At 38.8% G+C, this 27825-nt stretch overlaps 1 protein-coding gene across 1 annotated transcript in view; it reads right to left on the bottom strand.

The window, feature by feature from the left end:
* The window catches only part of Atp11b (ATPase phospholipid transporting 11B (putative)), a 104794-nt gene that overhangs the window by 14195 nt on the left and 62774 nt on the right, over nucleotides 1-27825 (bottom strand). Inside the window, exons 20-28 of the mRNA XM_051157062.1 lie at nucleotides 22029-22182; nucleotides 19862-19964; nucleotides 11979-12124; nucleotides 9953-10012; nucleotides 8031-8158; nucleotides 7032-7170; nucleotides 5570-5635; nucleotides 4994-5097; nucleotides 2821-2986 (exon numbers count right to left, since the gene is read on the bottom strand). Coding sequence (XP_051013019.1) covers nucleotides 2821-2986; nucleotides 4994-5097; nucleotides 5570-5635; nucleotides 7032-7170; nucleotides 8031-8158; nucleotides 9953-10012; nucleotides 11979-12124; nucleotides 19862-19964; nucleotides 22029-22182 — 1066 coding nt within the window. The remainder of the gene's footprint in view (nucleotides 1-2820; nucleotides 2987-4993; nucleotides 5098-5569; nucleotides 5636-7031; nucleotides 7171-8030; nucleotides 8159-9952; nucleotides 10013-11978; nucleotides 12125-19861; nucleotides 19965-22028; nucleotides 22183-27825) is intronic.

Below are 27825 nucleotides of genomic sequence, written 5' to 3'. Positions count from 1 at the left end.
AAAGTATTAAAAATATACATAATTGCCAGGCTGGTTGCATATGCCTGTAATGCCAGCATTCATGAAGTAAAGGCAGGCAGAACTTGTGAGTTTGAGGCCAGCTTGGTCTACATAGTAAATTCCAGTCCAGCTAGAGACCCTGTCTCAAAACAAGAACAACCAACAATTTTGACATGTTGTTATATTATCAAAAGTTCTGGGATTTCAGCTTTCATTTCCTTCTATCAAAAGACATCTTGAGATTAGTGGTTGTTTTTTGTAAACTTCCAAACTGGCATGGCTGTGGAGACAGAGTAAATATAAGATATACAAAATATATATTTCAACTTATAAATGCAGTAAAGGACAGCTACAGTATGAGATACGTATGCAGCCACCATAGCACACAAAGACATACACGCACATACATCGGTATCACAGAGTAAGCAAGACAGAAACATGGGCAGCTCTCACTTCCAGGTAACTACAACTTACGTTTAAACTCTGTGACACCTTTAAAAGTACTCAACATGCAGGAGCATTCTTACATGTGACTACGACAAGCAGAAGCATCAGAATTATGCTAGAAAACATAGGTGTAAAAGTATGTAACAAGGTACAGCTCTCTCTCCTCTTATGTTCAATTTCCATCTCAATTTTCTTCTCAAAGAGCGGATATCATTTTTAAGTGTTAATATACATGTTAATTAAGGTTAGATTAGAGACAGAGCTGTGCATGCGTGACTCTTTACTGATGCTGCCCATCTTTTGGAGAGTGTTTAATTGACCTTTGGCATGCATAAGCATTAACAAGGCTACTCCTACTCTACCTAAGTCTGCTCAGCTGATTCCTTGCCCTCGATAAAGGCTGCAGTGCGATGAACTCGTCACTTAAAGCCACTGTGTTGGAGTACATCTATAAGTGGACAGAAAAGGGATGGGACACACACAAGTCAGTGAGCTGTATTCATCATCCGGGAGACAGACACAGGACAAGCTTTGTAAATACCAAACACCTCTTCCCACAGGAAATATGCATGGTACACACACAACTGATACTTGTAGGTTGGCCTTGCCATAAGAAAAGGTCACTCTTCAATTTTAGAAACACACACTCTTATTCTGGAGAAAAGAAACCACTGAGAATAAATGCTGGCAGCTCTCCTTCTGAGGTGACTTTTCTTGCTATCTGATAAGCAATGAAGCATCTGATAACTTAGCAGCCATCTCTCTGTCACTTGAAAGGAGAAGTGACAGTAGAAGCTGAAATGACTACTGCTTACAGCAAAGCAGTAACACCACAGGTGGCATATAAGTGACATATACTGTCTTATGTTGAAAGAAAAGAGAAGAAAAAACACAGTGACAGCAACAGGGTAGAAGACTCATGAATGGAAGCAAAACTTTTCTTCCTCTTCCCAAATGAAAGCAACTAGAACATCCCATTTGTCATTTGGATGCTAATTTCATAGCAAAAAGGGAAAATTATTCTGACTTCACATATGATCAAATGAGTTAGTGTAAACTCAATTTTAAATTAAATTTTAACTTGCGTTAAAACAAGTATATGGAGTATTCTTATTTCTTTGTTTTGTTTAAGACCATAAAGCATCAAACATTTCCTCTGTGATATTTTAAAATAAGGATACAGAAAAGGTAACAGTAAGTAATATCATACCTTCTGGATCAGTAAGCAATCTCTATGAAAATACACTTGAAGCTTTCAAACCACAGAACAATTAAGGACAAATGTGAGTAAATGTTAATATGATGTTTCTCTTAAATTTTGGTGTGAAATGCAACATTGACCACAGGATGAGACAAACTATCCTCCATTAAAGTCTAGAAAAGTGCTGAGCTGGAGCGCTGGTTAAACACACGTATTTCTCATGCTGAGAAACTGAGTTCAGCTCCCTGCACCCACTTTGAGGGTTCACAACCACCTGTGGCTCCATCTTCAGGAAATCCAATACCCTCTTCTGGTCTCCAGGGGGACCTGCACTCATGTGCCTATACCTCCCCATACATATACATATAATTGAAAATTAAAACCAAAATATTTTATTTGAAAAGCCAAAACAGGTATAATAAATATATTAAAAGTAATGCTTTAACTATAAACATTTTGAAGATTAAAAACATGACACGACTTTCTGATGTAGATTTTAGTAATGTGTTGTAGACTAGAAGTCTGCCCCTGCTAGTGCACACATATACCCAGGCAGACACAGAAATCATGCAACTATTTTCAGCACCATTTTGTATCAGTATGACAGAGTAATATACTCATCATTTCATACTGCACCAAAATATACAGTCACTAGAATTATATTAGCAAACTAAGTAAATGATACATAAAAACTGATGTGCCCAATGGAACCATTTCTTTAGCATTTACTGTGGTTGAACATTCTGTCATTTAATCCTTACTGCAAAGGGAATGAAAGATATTTCTATCATAACTTCACCAGCGGGGAAATCATGGCCTAGCTGGTAGCTAAAGTGGTATCATCCCCAAATGTCATATTCTTACGCATCAGCAATGGCTAAGGTCTGTGTAGTTTAAAGACATGGCTATATACCTTGGTCACAGCTAGGTGATGCAATACTATTATTGTCTGGAAATAACTTGATAGTTAGATATCTAAATTTTTTAGTTACAGTTACTAGAAGCTATAAAAATAAGGAAAAAAAAAAAAAAAAGAAAAGTACCACACTTAAGAACATTGGAAAATTCTTTGAAATAGGAACAGGCATTTTCTGATACAAAAAAACTGTAACTGTAGTTACTCATAACTAACTGTTGTAATTAAAGAGCCGCTGAGTATGGAGAGTAGCTACCTGTGCCTTCTCTGTACTTGTAGGATGGAGCTGTCGATCAAACACTTTCTTCACCACATCAAGAAACAGACAAGTAACCACCATAAGGAGTATGGAAAACCAAGCCGACCCACTTGACAGGAGCTGAATAAATACAAAATACATATTCTGGGAGCCCAAAAATGGCCTGCAAAGAAAGACAATAGACTCATTAAAAGTGAATATGGCTGTGCATAGTAGTATCACATGTCAGTCATCTAGACACTTGCAACACTAGGCAGAAGAACCCTGAGTTTGAGACCCACATGGAGAGACATGGTTTTAGAAACAAGCGAAAGAAAAACTCAGTTAAATCAAGACATCACCAAAAGTCACATAACTTAAAATAAAAACCTTAAGAGTGCCAGGAACATTTTCTAAATTGAAACTGGAAGAACTTAAATAAACTGAGATAGACTGTGTTGCAATGTAAAATCCAGTTTATTTATTTTAAGGAATCATACCATTTCAGGAACAGGGCAAGCTAGCGGCTAGGTGATCCTAGCTTCTTGGCAAGTTATAAAAAGAATAATGAAGAACAGACTAACGTAAACTACAAAAATAGGAAACTAAGAAATAGTTTGTACGAAAATATTTTCTATTGGTTACAAAAGGAAAAAAAAAAAAAAAAAAACTGGGCCAATGAGATGGCTTAGCTGGGTAAAGCACATGCCACCTAAGTCTGACAACTTGAGTTTTCTTCCTGGAACCCTGTAAAGGTTCAGATGTGAGAACCCATGCTAGAAAGCTGCCCTCTGACACCAACATGGGTGCTGCAAACGAGCCCCACCCCTACCCCCAATCAACAAAACAACTTTTTGATTATACAAATCTCAGACTGAAAGCTAGGCTTTTCTTTATAAACACACTCAGAAACTCAGATTATAGTAGTATGAAGGCATTCTTTTTGGGCCTTTGTATATAGCAATTGCAGGAGATTAAAGGGAAATATAGAAACAGTAAGACTCACAGATGAACAGTATGCTTAACTGTGTTCGTTTATGCTTTTTTTATGGAAGTTAATCATCAGTGGATTCAAGTTCTATTGGAGGTTGGTCTGATGTATTTTGATGCTAATTACTGCTTGCTGTCTCTGTGCCCCACCTTGTACCTTACCTAAGAGCCTGACCTGTTTGACCAATAAAAGGCCATCACCTGGGCAGGGCAAATGGGATAGGCGTGGCTAAGGTTCCCAGGCTTTGGGAGACAGAAGGAATCTTGGGAGGAGAGAGACAGGAGGAAAGTGGGAGAAGAAGGCTGCGCCATGGGTTAAGGAGAGGAAAAGCATATGGTCAGTGTGGATGCAGATTTGGCCCAGAATGTGATAATTAGCAATTATCGGGGATTATGGATGGGAGGTAGCTTGATAGAAATTACTAGAACCAGATGGCATGGGATTGGGACAGGTATCCCATACCTTCCCTACTTATGGGAAGTAGTTTAGGGGATTAATGTCTGCCCTACCCCAGGTTAACTAAGGCTATTTTAAAATATAAAAAGTGTCTATGTCTTGATTGATTGCTAGCGGGTTAGGAAATACTGCCATAGTAATAATTATAGGCCTAATTTATTATTAGGCCATAGTGATAAATTAACCACAAGGAACTTCTCTGTGCTTACCTTTACAAAGTTTCGCTTGTTTAGTGGACCTAAGCTACAACAGAAAGGTCTAATACACACGCTCTCCTTCAAAAGAAAGGTACCAGTTTACCATCACTTACTAAAAAGTCTGAGGAAGCACAAATTATTGCTCTTTCAAAAAGCCTACTAATGATCTACATTTAATGAAGATGAGGCAAACTACTTACTTTTGAGAGCGAAGTTACCAATAAAAAGTTAATGGGTTCTGTGACTTACTGCATATGTGAATAAACAACTTAAAAGTACTATGGTTAGCATAAAGAACACTACTATGAAGTCAGACAAACTGTTACAGTCTAGCTTTCTTCTGTTTCCACTTTTGTGACCAAGAGACTCATTTTTCATGTAGAAAACTGAGGACAATAGGATTATTGTGAAGATCAACTCAAAGGAATGAACTTATCAGCATAATGTCTAAAACCTATTAGAAGAATTTGGTCATCAAGGAACCCACCACAATAAATGTTCACTATTGTTTAAATCAGCATAATTAAGACATAGTGCAGTCACTCACCAGAGAATCCCACCATAAAACAAAGAAAATATAAAATAAAATATAATAGATCCCCAGGTAACAAGATGATTGATCCAAGTCCAGAAATGTGTTTCCAAGGCCATCTGAAAAAATAAAATGTATCTTAGCAAGATAAAATAATAGCTTACTTAACTTTCAAATAAATAAATCAATCAATATCAACTATAGATGTCTAGAAGCTCTCTGGCTTAGTTCCTTAGAAGACACAGTATCAGTGAAAGAACCTTAGTAGGAAACAGTGTAACAGTCCCCTTCGCAAGGGAAGCAGTCCTGAAACATGTGATGACAGACATTACTTCAACTCTATGCACAAAATAAACTTATTTTAGGTGAGTCACAATGAAGCAAAATTTCAGTAATTTATAACCAAAATCATATGAGCTTTGCAAAACAATAAACAGGAAGGAAAAGTTACAGCAAAATTTAAATGAATAATTAAAATTTAGTGAGATCACGGACTGCTGAAAAACCAAAAGGGAACTATATATGCATGTCTAAAAGGTGAAGTGACTGAGACATGCCAAGTGTGCACAGACTTCTAATACAGCAGCATACCTTTACTGTCACTGTAATGACCATGACTGTGAAGACCAAAGTACCAAACGTCCAGTTTCCAAGCATCTAAACACAAAAGAACAGAATAATATGTTACACAACAACATAACGGCAATTCCACTGTAAGGTAAAAGTAATTTTACTCTCTACAAAAATTATGTAAATTATTTAAGATAAATTAAAATGGACTCTGATTATGTTAACAAAGTTACAAGTATGAGGACAAAAACAATGAAGATTTAGTATGTTAACTGTTCTGGACAATAACCCCTTTGGACAATATCAGGTAATACCAGAAATCCAAAGATGGTTTAGAATTCAGAATTATGGATCACAGACTGTTTTTACTTAGGATGATATGGTGTGACAGCTTTACTTCTGTCCTCTTATAAAAATGATAATAAAACCTTGCTGACCACAGTTACTTCTGAGACATTTCCAACCAGAAGTTATAGTAGTACATCTGCTACAGTGCACCTGCATAGAAAACCTTAGTAAGTAAAAAAGAAAAAAAAACCCCTTAAAACCAGTATCTGAATAATAATAATTAAACAAAGACAATCGTCAATGGCACTATTCTTCAAAGGATTCCATGGAAAAACTGGAAGTAATGTTAGTCAGAAGTACTCTTTTGGTGTTTATAGTCCAAATTTGAAAAGCCCATCACACATGCAGAATCCCAAAATAGTATCAAGATTTTATTTTCATATTAAGACTATAAGTATGCAGATTATATAATTTACAAAGTAGTCATACTCTTGACACTCATTTAGACATGTTTTGTAAGTGGAGGGCTTGCTTTTAATGTATACACATCTACCAGCAATTACTTGACAAATTACTTAAGCTTCCTGACTCTCACATCATTTGTAAAACGAGGGTAAGTCTGACAGATGTTAGTAAAAGTTATACACAAAAAGGACATTTCTGGTACATAAAAGTGAATGGTAAATACACATGAGCATCAATTACCATTGTGTTATGAGAGGGTGCCTTGTAGTCTACCAAGAAGACACAGAATGTGAAAACCATACTGAACCCATTCTTATTTCTCAGTCTTTTATATGCAGTCTTAGAAATCCCAAGATCAGCGGGTATATCCAGTCAAGTCCCGAGTGCCCATCTCTTCAGGGCTATGTGGCAAATACTTCGGTATAAACAGGTATCTTTGACATGGAACTGGTAAAAAACCAAACCAAAACAAAAACTGTATGCCTAATCCTGAGGACCTGGTTTTACGTAAGACATGCTGTTATATTTCCTTAGAAAGGTGGGAGGCAGCATTTCACTTCCACGGGGTCACATTCGGTGCCTTCTTTCCACTCTGACATCCTCTTGAGCTCAGAAGATGCCGAGGGCATTTGGGGGATTGGGCTAAGGAGAAGTGATTCAAGCTTATATTCTTTTCAGCACTATTAACATTTTTCAAGTATTCTTTAAATTTTTTCTTTTCTTTTTTTACCTGGCCATTTGCAAGCAGAGATGTATCTTTCCCCACTAGAAAATAGGATCCAAAAAAGAAAATGAAGGCATGGCTGAAACCCAGGATGGTCCAGTAAAGAAATGCTTTAATGCTCAAGAGACGGTTTTTACTAATGTCCCTACAATTATGTTAAAAGAGAAAAAGGAAAACATTAGGATTAATTTTTTATCCTCTAGACAATTTAACTGCTAATTTAAAATGATAGACTTTTAAGATAGCTAAAGATATCAATATAAAGAATAAGCCTAAATTTGCAATCAACCATTTCTAATGCTAGCATGTATCTTTCTAACAGCTCAGGATTCATACAATAAATTCCAGCCTCTTCTCATTTGATAGTAAAACACGATACAGGCATAGTACCTCAGTGTAACTGTAAAAACCCTGATTATCTGTATCACGCTCTGTTCTCACTCAGCCACTGGGCTGAGACGATGTCTTTAGTGAGGTATGACTGGGTCCAGCAGCACGGCGTCATTGTCTTCACGTTAACAAGCTAGCCGTCAGGAGGGTAACAGACTGTCTAGGGACTCTGGTAAACAGGGCAAGCTATCCCGCACCGTAACTGGCTCTGTCTGTCACTAGCTCCTCTACAACCTCCATGACACTCTGAGGATCACAGGCTGCTGGTCCTGAGAGGCTCAGCATCTCTAGGATTACCTGGCTTGGGGAATGCTGGAAAATCAGGAACTACGGTCCTTTACTTGCACTTAACTTGGATTAACACTCATAAAATGTGTAATAGTAGAACAGAAACAAAGTTTTTAAAGGAACTCCAGATACTTTTCACAACTGAGTAACTTCTCTTGTGTACATGAAATAGAATACTGTGTACAACAATCCAAGGATAGAAGTGTTTGCGCCTAAAAACACTGGAAATGTATTTAAAAATTCTCTTTAATTTGAAAACCTTTAAACCATGTAACTGTCATGCTTTATAATACTATCTATACCCATCCAATACTGAAAGCTACATACCGATAGAGGGTAGGCTTGCTCTGTAGTACATGCGGGTCTATATGTTGTTCCAAAAGACTATATATGAGAACAGGTAGGGAAGTAAAGCAAATATTGTATAAAGTCAGGTACACGCTGTCATACAGTGTCTAAAAAGAGAAATAAACGGGAGAAAATTTGAGATTCTGAACTATGTGTTTCTAAAAAAAGTAAGTTAAATTTTCAATTCATATCAAATTTACATTAATTTTACAGAATTTCAACTAAGAAATGTGATTGTTTTAGTATAGAATCTATACTGTTCCTAGAGCGGCAGGGTCTGGGGGCTGAAATACTGTCTTTTCCCCATGTTGTAGTAACCTGGATCTCCATGTTAGACTCCTCGGTTTGGTCAGTGTGGTGCAGCTTTACAGTTCTCCTGCACGCAGCCTAGGCTCTGGGAAGCTCTCTGCTGGGCCACACACTGTTTTCCGTCCCTTCATTTCTCCCACCTACCATCTTCTATGCTGTTTACAGTGCTGAAACCTCTCCTTTCCCATGGAAGCTTTCTTTTTTTTAAAGTGGCTTAAGTCCTTGATGATAGCATCTTCCTCTCAAGTGTTCTATTTGTTACTGTTGGCAATAATGCTCTTTGCCTGTGGTCCTGTTGTCACTGTGCTGACGTATCTGAGAAAAGGGAACCTAGTTAAGAAAGTGCCTCCATAGCATTGGCCTGCAGGCAGTCTGTAGGTACTGCCGGGTTAGTGAGTACTGTGGGAAGGTCTGGCCATGTGCACAGTGCCATCCCTGGGCAGGTGGCTCTGGATGTGTAAGAAAGAAGGCACAACAACCATAAGTGAACAAGCCAATAAACAGTGTTTTTCCGTGGCCTCTGCTTTACTTTTTTGCTACAGGCTCTTACCCTGAGTTCCCTGAGGGATGGAGTGTGACCTGAGATTGTAAAATTAAATTAGCCCTTTCCTTCCAAGTTGCTTTCAGCCATGACATTTTATCACAGCAATAAAAACCCCAATGAAGACACGTATAAATACTGTCTCTTTGAAAACCTAGTCAAAATGTATTGGATTCCTTATGTCATATGGTCTTAAAGAATTTAATTCAGGTAAGCTATTGCAAGTAATCAATGCCTATGGAATGATTTAAAAGTTAAAGCTCTGTATTGTAAATAGGGGGAAATTACCAAGAGGAACAATTGAACTTAACTTAGAGCGGAAGCTCAGAACCATTGTAGCAATCATTTTAGGACACTTAATGAGCCATGTGAAAGGGTTTATGTAAAGCTAGTTTTGAGGTGAGATTTATCTGGACTAAATCACTAAGGTTCCTGGACTAAATCACTAAGGTTCTCAGCAAATATTTAAAACTTCTACATCAGAAATAAAACTAATTTAGTGAACCTGTAATACTTACTTGATATCGACTATACAGAAATACCACAAATCAATGAAAACAGTTACCAAGCTTGGGGAGTAAGTGAGTTGTTAAGAGCACTTGTCTGGAGTTTATCACTTAGGACACATTAACTGGAGTGGTGCTGGGTGATGGTGGCGGTAACTTAGCCCTGTAACCCTGCCACTTGGGAAATGGAGACAAGAGGACCACGGTTCAACATCATCCCTGACTACATAGTAAGAGGCAAGCACATAAACCTTGCATAGACAAACAAACAAACAGAGAGTTAATGATCTAATGTCAGTTTGAAAAAAAAAAGAGTCCACAATTAACGTATATACGTGTGTGTGTGTGTGTGTGTGTGTGTGTGTGTGTGTGTTAAGAGTAATCACAAACCAAAAGACAGAACAAATATTATGAATGTTAGGTGGAGAAAGTAAATATACCTAGTTAGCTGTAAGACAAAGAAAAATGAGGACTGCTTAAATACCTGTCCAGATTTGAAGACATTAATTTTCTAAAAGGACAAAACCAAACTTCTATTTACTTACTTGTTGAGAAAACAAACAGTAGAACTGATATAAAAACTGGGGTGTGATAAAACACACATTCTGAAAAACAAGACAAGATAGGAAGTGATTTAAATAGTTACTACTTAAGAAAAAGAAATCTTTTTTTTTTTCCTTTTTTTTTTTTTTTTTCGAGACAGGGTTTCTCTGTGTAGCTTTGGCTGTCCTGGACTCACTTTGTAGACCAGGCTGACCTTGAACTCACAGCTATCCACCTGCCTCTGCCTCATGAGTGCTGGGATTACAGGCGTGCGCCAGTACTGCCAGGCCAAAAATAAAAAAAAATTAAAAAAATTTTTAAATTTTTAATTTATTCAGATTACAACTCAATTGTTATCCCATCACTTGTATCCTCCAGTTCCTCCCTCCCTCCTGTCTTCACCCCATTCCCCTCCTCTAGGTTTAAGACCTGCTCCCCCACTATATGGTCATAGGCTATCAAGTCTCATCTTGGTAGCCTGCTTATCCTTTCTTCGAGTGCCATGAGGCCTCCCCACCAAGGGGAGGTGAAATCTTAAAGAGTTACTAAAGTGCCTAGAAAGGAAATCTCAGTTAACGCTGTAAGATGCATTTTCACCCATGTAAGATGAGAACATAATTCTGGTCTAGAAGCTGCTAAAGGAATCCTTAAGTTCCCGTCACTTCTAACCAGTGAGAGTTATGTTTTCAACTCTTACTATGTATCACAGGTATTATAACACGCAATGCTGCTTACATTTCAGGGCTACAATGTCACATTGCCAGACTATTTAAAGCATACCAAGTGGAACTACTATTGCATCTCTCCATCTCCATTTACTCCATATTGTAAGTGGCGCTGGAACAAGGTAGAAGAGCCCCACCCCAGGCCACTCCTCAGTAACGCTCAGTTTACTCCCATCACAAGAGCAAGCCAGAACAGGCCAGAGGAAAACTGTCCCATCGCCATATAGTAATGTGCATATTTGTGTTTTATCATCTTGCAACTATTAATTACAGAAGCACATATGTCATACAATACTTTGGTTTTGTAAACGTTTATTAGCAGAGACTCTTAACATGGGTTTCACTGAATCCCACCTTCCTTAAAGGGTCCAATGAGAAGAGTATTTTTAACATTATTATGTTTCTTTTTACAAACAATCCTTCCATAACAGAAAGGCTTATACACTTACTAATCTACCAAAGGGCCACCCTTGAAACAAAGGATTGTGGAGTTCTGCTAGGAATCCGTGAAATTAGAGGTTCAAATAAATGTATTACTACAACAACATAAAATAGCTTTAAGGAAATTAAATTTATTATAGCTAAATTTAAGCAGAACAATAGGTTTTAAATGTAAGATTTGATGCCTGATAAATTTACATACCATAAGATTATAGAGAACTTACCCCCAAACCCTGTGGTTTTTGTGCTGTCTTGCTTTTGATATTTATTGTTTGTGAGAGAGATATAGATGGTAGGGAAGAGAGACAGGGATGCAGAGTCCACATCATGGCTCATATATGAACCTCAGAGGACAACTGATAGGAGTTCTCCTCTTCACCATAGGGGGCCTAGGTTTGAACTTAGGATGACAGGCTTGTTGGCAAGCACCTGCACCCACTGAGCCCTCTCACTGACCAAAAATGCTGGTTTTTCTTTTTCTTTTCTTTCTTTCTTTCTTTTTTTTTGAGACATAGTTTCTCTGTGTAGCCCTGGCTGTTTTGGACTCACTTTGTAGACCAGGCTGGCCTCAAACTCACAGCGATCTGCCTGCCTCTGCCTCCTGAGTGCTGGGATTAAAGGCATGTGCCACCATGCCTGGCCAAAAATGTTTTTATAGCATTTTCAAGCAATTCTATTACCCTTGTCCTAGTGACACAAGCAGCCATTGATTTTCAGTCTACCAGCAATAAATTTATTATAAAATAGCTATTTTTGTTTAAAGAAATAATTTTAAGAGTATTTTAAATATTTATAACATTCTTAAATTGTAATTTCAGTTTAAAATGTCAATCATTGATTCTGACAATCCAATGAAACTTACCTTATAAAAAAAATACTGTACAAGGGTGGCTATTCTAATATAATAAAAATGACCATGAACAAAAAGTAATTTGGAGAGAAATTTAAATCTAGCTATTGCATAGTCACTGTTTCTTGCAGCTTGCCTTCCTTCTTTACCCATGATTCCTGCAATAAAGAAGAGGAGAAGCAATGTTCACTGACAATCAAAGTGTAATTTTTATTATATATATATTACTCTGAACTTTATTGTAGTTGCTGTAGCTGAACTTATAAACACTAAATCCTAATATACAGCAGATAGCAGCTATCCAAAAGGCTATTTTATTTAATATGCTTAATATAAAAGTTAAATATATACCACACATGTAACATTAATTTTTAAAGAAGTAGAAGAGAATACATAAAAAACAATATCAAAATGTTCAGACCTAGCAGAGGCATCAACCACACACTGATAAGCACAAAATGCTAAACTTCTAATGAGCAGATGGCTCTAGGACATCTTTAAATTCAGCAGTTCCAAAGATTGTAAAAATATTAAAATTCAGGAATTTGACCCAACAAAAAGTAAGCACACTTTTAATGACTTTTAAGCTGTGATGTATAAAATGAATGTTTTTTTTAAAAGTAAAATGGATTTTCTGTGAATTTTCAAATAATAAAATAGGTAAAGACACCATTTGGAAAAGTCTTCATTTTAAAAATATGTATTTTTCTCTCCTCTCCTCTCCCCCTCCTTCCCCCCCTCCCCCACCTCCTCGCCCTCCCCCCCCACCGCCTCCGATTGCATATATGTACAGTGCTTGGCTTAGTTATTTACAAAATCCAACATGTATTACATAAAAAGCAAGATTTTTCTTTCAAGAGTAAAAAGCACTCTTTAAAAACTTATAGTGTGGCCTTTAGGTTAATGCCAGCACTCTGAAGGAAAGGGCAGAGGCAGGTCAATCTCTGTGAGTTTGAAGCCAGCCTGGTTCACATAGTGAGTTCAAAGCCAGTCAGGGCTACATATGAGATCCCATTAAAAAAAATTAAAGTGGGAGCATGAATGACAGAGATGTCTCTTCCAGAAGCCCTGAAGTGAAGGCACATGCACACACAATCTATTGCACGAGTCAAGACTGCTCAGGGCACACAGGCCCACAGAGGCCACAACACGACAGCCACTAAGGATGCTGGAGTTCATATTTATGTTTAGGCACAGAAGTGAATTATGATTATAACACGGGTGCACAAGGTAGGAAACTCACTTCAGTATTAGAATACCAACAGAATTCAGTCACAAAGTAACCAGCACACCACAGCAACCCAGGACACCCATGCTGCATGATGTGATGGGATGTGCGGAGTGGAGAGCTGATGGGTTTTATTTATTTATTTTGTAATTTATGTTTTCAAATCAACCCTCCCTCCCCTCTCTGGGATAAATGTTCACGTTGAAACTTCAACTTTGTGGTTTCTAAACTATTTCCAATAAATAAATAATTTTTAAATACTGCATATTAAACATATAAAGCTGATTTGGGGCTGTGGAGATGCCCTGGTGGAAGCAGTCTTGCTAGACACATACATTTTCACTAGTATTTTCAAAAAACAAAGGTTAACCCAAAAATCCAAAGACATGAAAGTTCCTGGGTGACATGCTGGAAAGAGTTCAATGGGAAGTGGGGCAGAGATGGGGATGGGAAGTGGCATGATTAAAGACACATCACATACAGCCACACATCACATACAGACACACATCACATACAGACACACATCACATACAGACACACTCACATACAGACACACATCACATACAGACACACATCACATACAGACACACATCACATACAGACACACATCACATACAGACACACTCACATACAGACACACTCACATACAGACACACATGACATACAGACACACATGACATACAGACACACATCACATACAGACACACATCACATACAGACACACATCACATACAGACACACATCACATACAGACACACATCACATACAGACACACATCACATACAGACACACATCACATACAGACACACATCACATACAGACACACATCACATACAGACACACATCACATACAGACACACATCACATACGACACACATCACATACAGACACACATCACATACAGACACACTCACATACAGACACACATCACATACAGACACACATCACATACAGACACACTCACATACAGACACACATCACATACAGACACACATCACATACAGACACACTCACATACAGACACATCACATACAGACACACTCACATACAGACACACATCACATACAGACACACATCACATACAGACACACTCACATACAGACACACTCACATACAGACACACTCACATACAGACACACATCACATACAGACACACATCACATACAGACACACTCACATACAGACACACTCACATACAGACACACTCACATACAGACACACTCACATACAGACACACATCACATACAGACACACATCACATACAGACACACATCACATACAGACACACTCACATACAGACACATAAGACACATACATACACACATCACATACAGACACACATCACATACAGACACACATCACATACAGACACACATCACATACAGACACACTCACATACAGACACACTCACATACAGACACACATCACATACAGACACACTCACATACAGACACACTCACATACAGACACACATCACATACAGACACACATCACATACAGACACACATCACATACAGACACACTCACATACAGACACACTCACATACAGACACACTCACATACAGACACACATCACATACAGACACACTCACATACAGACACACATCACATACAGACACACATCACATACAGACACACTCACATACAGACACACATCACATACAGACACACATACAGACACATCACATACAGACACATCACATACAGACACACTCACATACAGACACACATCACATACAGACACACTCACATACAGACACACTCACATACAGACACACATCACATACAGACACACTCACATACAGACACACATCACATACAGACACACTCACATACAGACACACATCACATACAGACACACATCACATACAGACACACATCACATACAGACACACATCACATACAGACACACTCACATACAGACACACATGACATACAGACACACTCACATACAGACACACATACAGACACACTCACATACAGACACACTCACATACAGACACACATCACATACAGACACACATCACATACAGACACACTCACATACACACTCACATACAGACACACTCACATACAGACACACATCACATACAGACACACATCACATACAGACACACTCACATACAGACACACATACAGACACACTCACATACAGACACACATCACATACAGACACACTCACATACAGACACACTCACATACAGACACACATGACATACAGACACACATGACATACAGACACACTCACATACAGACACACATACAGACACACTCACATACATACAGACACACTCACATACAGACACACTCACATACAGACACACTCACATACAGACACACTCACATACAGACACACATGACATACAGACACACATGACATACAGACACACTCACATACAGACACACTCACATACAGACACACATCACATACAGACACACATCACATACAGACACACATCACATACAGACACACTCACATACAGACACACATGACATACAGACACACATCACATACAGACACACTCACATACAGACACACTCACATACAGACACACATGACATACAGACACACATGACATACAGACACACTCACATACAGACACACTCACATACAGACACACTCACATACAGACACACATCACATACAGACACACTCACATACAGACACACTCACATACAGACACACTCACATACAGACACACATGACATACAGACACACTCACATACAGACACACTCACATACAGACACACTCACATACAGACACACATGACATACAGACACACATGACATACAGACACACTCACATACAGACACACTCACATACAGACACACTCACATACAGACACACTCACATACAGACACACATCACATACAGACACACATCACATACAGACACACTCACATACAGACACACTCACATACAGACACACTCACATACAGACACACATGACATACAGACACACATCACATACAGACACACTCACATACAGACACACTCACATACAGACACACTCACATACAGACACACTCACATACAGACACACTCACATACAGACACACATCACATACAGACACACTCACATACAGACACACTCACATACAGACACACATGACATACAGACACACATGACATACAGACACACTCACATACAGACACACTCACATACAGACACACATCACATACAGACACACATCACATACATACACACTCACATACAGACACACTCACATACAGACACACTCACATACAGACACACATCACATACAGACACACATCACATACAGACACACTCACATACAGACACACATCACATACAGACACACATCACATACAGACACACATCACATACAGACACACATCACATACAGACACACATCACATACAGACACACTCACATACAGACACACTCACATACAGACACACTCACATACAGACACACTCACATACAGACACACATACAGACACACTCACATACAGACACACATCACATACAGACACACATCACATACAGACACACTCACATACAGACACACATCACATACAGACACACATCACATACAGACACACATCACATACAGACACACTCACATACAGACACACTCACATACAGACACACTCACATACAGACACACTCACATACAGACACACTCCATACAGACACACATCACATACAGACACACATCACATACAGACACACATCACATACAGACACACTCACATACAGACACACTCACATACAGACACACATCACATACAGACACACTCACATACAGACACACTCACATACAGACACACTCACATACAGACACACTCACATACAGACACACTCACATACAGACACACTCACATACAGACACACATCACATACAGACACACATCACATACAGACACACATCACATACAGACACACATCACATACAGACACACATCACATACAGACACACTCACATACAGACACACTCACATACAGACACACTCACATACAGACACACTCACATACAGACACATCACATACAGACACACTCACATACAGACACACATCACATACAGACACACATCACATACAGACACACTCACATACAGACACACTCACATACAGACACACTCACATACAGACACATCACATACAGACACACTCACATACAGACACACTCACATACAGACACACTCACATACAGACACACTCACATACAGACACACATCACATACAGACACACATCACATACAGACACACATCACATACAGACACACTCACATACAGACACACTCACATACAGACACACATCACATACAGACACACATCACATACAGACACACTCACAGACACACTCACATACAGACACACATCACATACAGACACACTCACATACAGACACACTCACATACAGACACACTCACATACAGACACACTCACATACAGACACACTCACATACAGACACACATCACATACAGACACACATCACATACAGACACACATCACATACAGACACACTCACATACAGACACACTCACATACAGACACACATCACATACAGACACACATCACATACAGACACACTCACAGACACACTCACATACAGACACACATCACATACAGACACACTCACATACAGACACACTCACATACAGACACACTCACATACAGACATGTTATGAAACTGTCAAAGAATAAAAATGATTTTAAATGCTTATTTTCTTATAATAGACCCTACATAAATAATAAATAAAATCTTACATATATAATTGAAAGCTCAATAGACACACAGTTGAAAAGTTTTATTTTGTACAATAATGGTGTGCCAATTTATAGTCTCAAAAATGTTGCCAAATTTGTCAACTTTTATCGTTATTGCCAACATTTTTTTGTTTGACAGACTGCTTCCAGTCTGCCTCATCTTTTCCTTATAGTCAATTAAATTTCTTGATGTGGTGTTGTGCTTCAAATGTCTTCTCATAATCAGACAACAAAATTATTTGTAAAATTTTCTTCAGTTACATTTTATGGCTTCAAAGAATTACTTAAATCCTTACTCCATCTGGAATTGTTTTTGTAAAGGTAGTAAAAAAAAAGACATACTTTTTTTTTATATTTTTGGTAAATAAATAACTTGCTGTTGCTTTCTTCCTGAAGCTTTAAGTATTTCCTTTGCTGTATGGTGAGCAATGTTTCCTTGTGTATGTGTGCACTTGTGTACATGGGTATACATGCTTGTGATGTACAACATGTGTATGCAAATACTAGACAGACACGGATACAATGAACCGTTGTCACTCGACCACGTGTTTCAGTACTAGGTCTCGCACTGGACCCGGGGCTATGTCAGCTAAACTCAGCTGCGCCCTGGTGTCAGTCTGTGCCTAGCCCAAGTGATGCTGCTGGTTTACTGGCCTTTATGTGTGTGTACCAGAGACTGAGCTCAGATGCTCAGTCTACCTAGCAAGCACTTTACCCACCAGGGCATCTCCACAGCCCCAAATCAGCTTTATATGTTTAATATGCAGTATTTAAAAATCATTTATTTATTGGAAATAGTTTAGAAACCACAAAGTTGAAGTTTCAACGTGAACATTTATCCCAGAGAGGGGAGGGAGGGTTGATTTGAAAAGATAAGTTACAAAATAAATAAATAAAACCCGTCAGCTCTCCACTCCGCACATCACATCCGGAAGCCCTTCCTGGACGAGGCTGGCTCTCCTCTAAATTGGGGTCTTACCCCTCAGTGGAGCCACACACACACAGCACTCACACCTCCCTTTCCTGGCCTTTATTTGTAAATTACCCTGACAGTTCAGAGTAGATTAAATAGGAAATCATTCACCGGTGAACCAGTGCCAATACAGTAACAGTAAACTGAGTCCAATAAAGTGATTCTATAATAAGAATGAGAACAGGTTTTCTGTGTGTAGCCTTGGCTGTAATGGAACTCACTCTGTGAACCAGGTTGGCCTTCAATTCTGAGATCTGCCTGCCTCTGCCTGATATTAAAGGCATGCACCTTTGAGACAGGGTTTCTCTGTGTAGCCTTGGCTGTCCTGGACTTTGTAGACCAGGCTGTCCTAGAACTCACAGAGATCCTCCTGCCTCTGGCTCCCAAGTGCTAGGATTAATGGTGTGTGCCACTTCGCCCGGCAATTAGAAAAATATTTTTGAGAGATAACTATGGTATGACTTTAAGAATACAGAATCAGAAAAGTATTATAATTTTTGGCTTTTTAAAATCAATGCTTGGTGTAATTCTGTTTCCTAAAATTGTCCCTAAAATGCAAAACATAATTTTTACTTTCACAAATAAAGTAATAATAATTATAAAATATAAATTTAAAACCTTGAGAGCAACTTTATAAGTTACAGAGAATAAAATGATATATGAAACTTCTTTTTGAGGTACAAAATGGGATGTAAAAATAAAATCACTTTTATTATTAACTAAGCAAAGATAAAGTTTACTAATGTGATGCCACTTCCTTTACTTAATATTTTAAACTAAAATATTATAAATAGTGGGCTAAATAATAACTGGTTTCTTATGGGGTTATACTGTCATGTAATGTCATATTGTGTTTGTTTTCAGTCCATATACTGGGCATAGTACTTTACAAAAAGGAAAATTCAAAATTACCAAGTAATTATACCAACTTTAAAATTCAGGAAAAAGCCAGTCACCTATGCCAACATGTGCTTCTTGTATCATGCTCACATCATTAGCACCATCACCAACCGCCAGTGTTATCGGCTTCTCAGGTGAGATTTTTATCAGTCTTATTACCTGAAAAACATACAATGAATTCATGATTTATGATGAAATTTCAATTTTCTTGTATTTCTGTAATGTTCTTTATCTGAAATCTTCTGTAGTAATGTGATGGTGAAGAAGGCATTTAACTTCATGCTAGATAGTACCACGCAGTAAGGTTCACTTTCTTGAGGGGTATGGAGAGTCAGGGTTTAAGAATGTCTTTCAGAAATGTGCCAACAAAACAGGTTTATGTTTTCATTTTAGGAAGAGAAGATTTTTAAAATATTCTAAGATTAACAACTTACTTAAATAAATAACTATACTTCATTGAGTTGTCAGATAAAATTCTCAAAAAACCTCTACTTGATATAAAGAAAAAGAAAAGACACCTATTTAGTCTGATTAGCTAAACCTCAAAATTTAAGAAAATAGTAAATTCAGTGAAATCAAAACAAGGTTATCTGAAACTCTGTGAGAAATACTCTTTACGTGTGTGTGTGTGTGTGTGTGTGTGTGTGTGTGTGTGTGTGTGTGTATGGGGGAAGGGGCTGTGCACACGAGATGGCTGGTATCTGGAGGCCAGAGGACAGCTCTGGAGCTGGTTCTCTCCTTACACCTTTATGTGAGTTCCAGGTGTTGAATCAAAGTCACAGCTTACTTGACTTTTACCCATTGACCTTTATTGTGGAGTTCTTGGGTATGATTTTTCAAGAGTAGGGACATGTCTGCTCTCTAGTTTTCATTTCTACAGACTGGGACACACAAGTACTGAAACAAAATTCCATGAATCTAAATAAACCTGGATAACTGTATCAAAATAATCAGTACCTTACTTGTATTGCTAAGAGTATTATAATATATTCTGCTAAAGGTTTGCGACATTTTATTTTGTGTGTGCATACATGTGTGTCTATGTATATGGATGCACATACAGAAGTCAAAGGACAATTGTCTGGTCTTTCCCTTTTCCGTGTGGGGCCTGGGGGTGGAACTCAGGCAGTCAGGTTTAGCAGCAGGTGCTTTTCCCTGAGGAGCCAGCTGTCTTGCCAGCCTAACAAGAACGACAAAATATTCCAAGTTGTGGATTTATAAAAATGGAGTAGGTTTTCAGTTGAATCCTAGGTATCTAAAAATTTAAATGTTTCTTGTATACAGCTTTACAGATGATAAATGTGAACTGATTTCAACCTCTCTTATTTGTAACTTGATCACCGTGGCCTCCTCCTTTCTCCCTCTGCCCTTCCTGTCCTGGTTCTCTGTTAGTTGAGGCTTGCCTCAAACTTGCAATTCTCTTGCCTCAGCTTCTTGGATGCTAAAGTTTCACAGACATGTGCCACTATCTTGAGGTTGATACCTTTTTTAAAATTAAATGTTTATTTTTAATTTATCCACTTTGCCAATTGTAGCCTCCTCCCTCATCTCCTCCCAGTTCCACCCTCTCTCCCCTGGTCCTCAGGAAGGGAGAGCCCTTCTCCTCTACCCTCTGACTCCAGCCTATCAAATGTCATCTCGACTGCCTGCATCAGCTTCCTCTGTGGCCTGGCAAGGCCTCCCCACCAGGGGGAAGCGATCAATGAGTGGGCAGCAGGGTCCAAGTCAGAGGCAGGCTCTACTCCCCATATTGGGGGACTCATATGGAGTCCGTGCTGCCTATTGACTCGGATGCTGAATTCTTACTCAGAAGGGCACCTAGAATAGACACCAGAAGTACCTGAAGAGAGAACAGGATGAGAGCCTACCGCAGAGGTCCTCTGAAAGACTCCACCCAGCAGGGCTGGAAGCTGATGCTGAGACCCACAGACAAACTTTGAGGCAGAGTGCAGGGAGACTTAGGGAAGAGTTGGAAGGAGCTTCACAAGGAGAGCAACAGAGCCAACAAATCTGGGTCCCAGGGGGGCCTGCAGGGACTGATGCACCAACCAAGGACTATGCATGAAGAGGGCCTAGAGGTTGATAATGTTTAACAAAGAATTATCTTGCTTGTTCTTTCCTTCGTTCCTTTGTTCCTCCCTTCCTTTCTTCTCTCTCTATTCCTTCCTTGAAGAATATTTTTACTTCTACATATTTTAATAGCACTTTATGATATATACTTACTTTTGCTTTCTGTAAAGGTGCCATACGGCAACATAATACAGCTGAACAGTTTCTGCAAACTTCCATAAATAGTTTTTCATGCTCCCTGAGTGCAAGAGATAAGCTCGTTCCATCTACTACCAGCCCATGCTGAATCACATGGTCCTCTGTAATTCTAGAAAAGAAAACAATTTTATCATCTATGTGTCATACTCTGAAGCCAAATTACTCATTTTAATAAAATCAGAGTCTTATTGAAGGATGGAGAGTTCAACCAGACTACTACTGAATAACTTATGCATAAGTGGACAAACTCATTTACATTACCTGAAAGTTAAGATAAAATACAGCGTTAGTACAAAAAGAGAAATGGGTATTAATCACTTAACACATTTACCAAAAGAACACATATAGAAGCCTAAAGAAAACATGCCAAAAGACAAAGATTCACATACCTGTATAGTGCCATCCACACTGCATCTTCCTTACACTGCCCTGTATTTTTTAAGTAATATTACTTTACACATTTTTACTGTTTTATTTATTTATTTATTTACAAGCTTATTTATTATGTGTATATATGTGTATGCAGACATGTAGAAATAAGAGGACAACTTGAAGAAAATGGTTCTGTCTTTCCATGTGGATCTTAGGGACTGAACTCATGCAATGAGGCTTGGTAACGGGCACATTTACCCACTGAGCCATCTCACTGGCACAACATAACTTTGAATAACCAAGAAATAATTTTAGAAGGTATAGATCAAGTAAATTATATTGTGCAGTTAATTTCTTCCTGGCATTACTCTTCTTAAATATTAACTGACTATAATGGTGCTCACACACTCTTAAAATAGCACAATTTCCAAGATGCAGTATCTTTTATGTTCAAGCAAAGACATCTAGACGTTACACTGTCTTTTAAAAATTTTTCTTAGACTCTTTACTTCATAGTGGCAGCCAAGGACATGAGCTCTCAGCTTCATTGCCTGCTGCCATGCTGTCCTTGCCACTATGGACTCTAACCCCCTGGAAGCATAACCCAAATAAACTTCTTCTTCTATAAAATACCTTAATCATGATGAGTCATCACAGATACACTAAAGTAATGAATACAAAAGTTGGTATAAGAATGGGATGTTGCTATGAAGAACATGGACATGTTTTTTGTTTGTTTGTTTGTTTGGTGTTTGTTTTTGTTTTTGTGGAAAAATAAAAGAGGACATGCTAGTGTTGCCTGGTGGGAATGAGACCAGGGAGTATGGGATACATATTATCAAGATTCATTGTCACATGTATACATTTGTTAAAGAATAAATAAAAGGCATTCTGCTAAAATGCACATCTTTAAGGTTTTTCTTTGATGAAATCTAGAACACATAAATGCCTATATAACAAACATAAATGAAGCAATGAATGTATATTAGCAACCACAGCCTTGCCTTTTGAAGGTTGTTTTCCTGGGTGAGCATCATAGACTGCAAAGGAGATATGGCTGTGCAGACCTAACATGTGTACATCTACACTGAAGCATTCAATGATCTGAAAAATTAGACTACAATAAATGGTGTAGCCAAATATATCTGTCAGAAAAGATTTTTACCAACTCTTCACCTGACAGAGAATATAAATTATTATGAAATAATCTTTGAACTGTGAGATGGAGATTAATTTGTCAATTTGGTTATATCAAAGAGATCAGTGGCTAGTAAATGTTTTCTGTAAAGGGGTAAATAACTCTTTTTTAGGGTCTGTGGGCCAAAACTAAAGATCCTATATAGGTACTGAGAAAATAATTTTTACTGCCTAAAATGTAATAATAATTTAGTGCATTAGAAAAATATAGTGGTCTAGTAATAATAAGGATGAACTTTTTGGAGGTAGTTTAGTGTAACAAATATTATATTGGTATATTGTCATGTGCCATCTGAGCTCACCAAGAAGCTGGCTCTACTATGGAATCAACTCTCCCACTTCAGACCCAAAGTTTTTATGTTGAATGTTCTCCAAAACCCTTGTTCCAGGTTAAGTTGACCTTTTGACTCTATAATGAGGACAGGTGAAAAAGGCAAACAGCTATGGTATTAAAACAGTAAGGCCTTGAGAACAGAAGGTAGACTATTTCCAAACTTATTGTTGTTTGTCCTAGAATAAAGTGCCAAAAGTAGAAAAGACAATGTAGAAGCTCATCCGTGGAGAGGACAGAAAAGACCTCCAGCGTAGGACTCTCAATCAGGAGCAGATGCAGAGATCCGCATCCAAATATGTTGAGAAAGAGTCCTTGGAAAACACTCAAGGTGGGATGTCTCCATCAAATCCCTCTCTTCAGAACTCAGGGTACCCCATAGAAAAGGAGGCAGAAAGAGTGAAAGAGCCAGGGAGGATGGAGGACACCAGAAGAACAAACCCTTTATGTCAACATGAGCAAAGCTCGTATGAATTCACTAAGACTGGAGCCATAAGCACAGGGCCAACATGGGTCTGTACCTGGTCCTTTGGTTCATACTATAGTTCTCAGTTTAGTATTTTCATCAGACTCCCGAGTGTGTGAACAAGTGGGTCTATGATTCTTGTGCCCGTACTTAAGGCTCTTTTCCTTCTTTGGGTTGCCCTGTAGAGCTTCGCTTTAATGGTTTTTGTTTTATCTTACTACATTTCATTTTGCCATGTTTGTTTTTTATCTCTTAGAAGCTTTTTCTTTTCTAATGAGAGACAGAAAAGGAGTGGATCCAGAGGGCAGGGGAGGTAAGAAGGAACTGGAATGAACAGGGGGAGTGGATAATGTAATCAGGACAAATTGTATGAGATAATAATCTATTTTCAATAAAAGGGGAAAATGAAATTTGCTACACTGTCAGCAAATTTATATTGAGTGAGGGAATCCAGATCTAGAAAGACAGATCCTGCATATTCTCATCCTTATATGGAGATTAGTATCTAATTTTTAGATTTGGCTGGTTAATTTGGAGTAACTATAAAAAGAGACCACTGGTCAAGGTGGAGGTGAGATCTTGAGGGAGAATATTAGATCAAGGATGATAATAAAGGCAAAAGGGGGAATATTTGAAACCTAGAAAGTCCAATGCTGTGGTATACTTCCCCTCCAGCTGTTGGTCAGAAGCATCATACAAAATAATACAGGAGCCCCACAATACAATATAGGCTCTTGCCATTGTTCTTGCTTGCCCTCACAACTTAATGGTAAGCCTCTGCTGCTGAAGACATAACACGCATTGTTCAGAAGTTTTCACAGTGCCAAAAGATGCTGTGTAAGTTGCGAGGAGAAAAAAGCCATCAATAGTTTTCAGCTGTGTCCTACAATCATGACTATAATAATACTATCAGCATTGCAAGATATGTTCGTGGGCACAAAAGTGGCATAGTTGTTATAACGTTAACAGCTGCTTTCTAACCGGCTGAAGGCACAGTCCACAGGAGGAAAAACATGCCTGGTAGTGTACATATGGGCAGGAGACCATGGTGAGGATCTCCAAAGTCCCAGGGTGAGCCTACCACTATTAACTGCTAAGTGGACACAGTATCCAATGTCCTTTCAATTCCTCCTTCTCTACCCATCGATTAGTGCAGCTCTTGGACCTCATCAGAGAGGCTTCTTTGTACAGTGGACAGTGGTTACCTTGGGGCTCACAAACAGTCAAAGCATAAAGATTACATGTCAGTGGAATGCTCAGCGGTAAACAAGACATCTATACCAATGTGTTCCCCAAAGCCCAGGGACCATCACAGAAGAGGAGGCAGAAGGACTCTAAGAGCCAGAGTTCTGTAGTGAAACTGTTTTTTGGACATGACAGGGCCACCACATTCATGAACTCTTAGCAGCTATGGCTGCCTATACAAGATCAAGCCAGCCAACAGCTTAGCATGGAAGGGGAAGAGATTCATGAGCCTCCTACATAATGAGCGACAGACAGTTAAAGGCTTCTGTGGTAGGAGACTCAATTTTCTGTAAGGGTTTAAGGCACTGGAAGGTTCAGATAAGGTCTGGATGACCACTTAATACTCAGAAGTCTATGGACAGAACAAATTGCACTAGACAGGTTATTTTTAAAAATGGGGGACCCTAAGTTTAGGGGGGTAGGGAGGAAGAGGTGGACTGGGAGAAATTAAAGCAAGTGGTTGAGTGTTAATTCAGATGACATATACTGCATAGTTGCATATAAAATTAAAGAGTGTTTTCAATTTTTGTTAAGAATTGTGCTGGAATTCTGATGGGGACTGAGTTGAATCTGTAGAGTATTTTTGGTAGGATGAACATTTTCACAGTATTGACCCCATCGATCCACAAGCACTGGAGGATTTGCCATCTTCTTCAGTGTCTTTGTTCAATGCCTTTAAAGGGTTTAAGGGTTTGTTTGTTCTTTTAGGAGCTGTTTATCCTACTAACAAGGTTCAGAATCCCCTTAGCAGCTACTTCACATGCTGCCACCTGTTGGCCGCTAGCTTCTGGGCTTCCAATGGCCTCCTCAGCCTGTGGTTAACAGCTGAGGCTCTAGTTTTGAGAATGAGTGGTGCAGTCACTTGTTCACGCAGAGTACAAACTCGAAGCTGGTTCCAGCCCTTGGCTGGTGAGAATCAGGTCACCTCTCTCATTGTGCTCTCTGAGTAGCTGTAGTAACTGCCACTCATCATTTTGTCTTTAGCCAGTGTGTGTGTGTTGTAGCCTTGCTCCCAAAACCTATTTCATGAGCCAACAGGTAGGATGAAGCTCTTCCTGCGCCTTCAGGATTTCCTTCACTATAGCAGACTCAGATAAATTCTGTGTACCCAGATTTCCTCCTGAAGGAACCACCCCATCGTATGGTCCCTGCTTCCTTGCATCTTCAAGACTGAAGACTGGCATGGGGACAAACCACCACATCACGGCTACACTGCACAGGGTCTTTCCCAGCCAAGCCTGCAATGGTGACTTTAATTCCAGCTTTCCGCATGGCATACACAAGAATCACTATCCCATCTCCTCTGTCCCTTGGCCAGGATGACCAGAGCTCTTTTGGAAGCCATTTCTATCTAATACAGACTGCACCCATGCCTCCCCTGCCCATGTGAAGCCTCAGCCAGTCTTGCAGCAATCCCATACCCGGCCCAGTCACACAGACTTGCAGACAGCATGCATCCAATGTCTTTTTTAATTGTAAAAGTCTTTCACGTTATAATTTAGATTTATTCCAAGGATTTTTGGCTTGAGGTTATTGTGAACAGTACTATTTTCCACGATTTCTTTCTCAGTGTTTGTTGTTTGCATATAGGAAGACTACTTAATTTTGTATCCTGCTACTTTGCTGAATGTATTTATCAGCTGTAGATTTCTGACTGCAGTCATTGCTAGAGTCTTTTATATACAGAATCACACTGTCTGCAAATAAAGATACTCTCACTTCTTCCTTCTTCTTTCCTTTCTTTCCTATTTGCATGCCCGCATTGATTGATACTCTCATGACTTTCTTTCCTAGTTGCGCCCTCTTTATCTCTCTTACTTGTCTGATTGTTCTAGTTTGACTCCAAGTGCTATGTTGAAAAGGAGAAGAGAGATTGGACATCCTTGTCTTGTTCCTGATTTCATTGGAAATGAGTTTTTTTTTTCCTCTCTTCATTTAGGATTATGTTATCTGTCAGTTTCCTGGATCCCTACTCTCTCTAGGACTTTGATCACATTGGATTTTATTAATGACCTTTTCTACATCAAATGATATGGTCATATGGTTTCTGTTCTTTAGTGAATTTGTGTGGTAAATTAGTTTATTGTCTTATGTATGTTGAACCATCCCTGAATCTCTGGGGATGAGGGCAGCTTGATCAT

This window comes from Acomys russatus, chromosome 15, assembly GCF_903995435.1.
Source record: "Acomys russatus chromosome 15, mAcoRus1.1, whole genome shotgun sequence".
Classification (NCBI taxonomy): domain Eukaryota; kingdom Metazoa; phylum Chordata; class Mammalia; order Rodentia; family Muridae; genus Acomys; species Acomys russatus.
The sequence above is the reverse complement of the archived record's forward strand: the minus strand, read 5'-3'. Positions and strand labels throughout refer to the sequence as shown.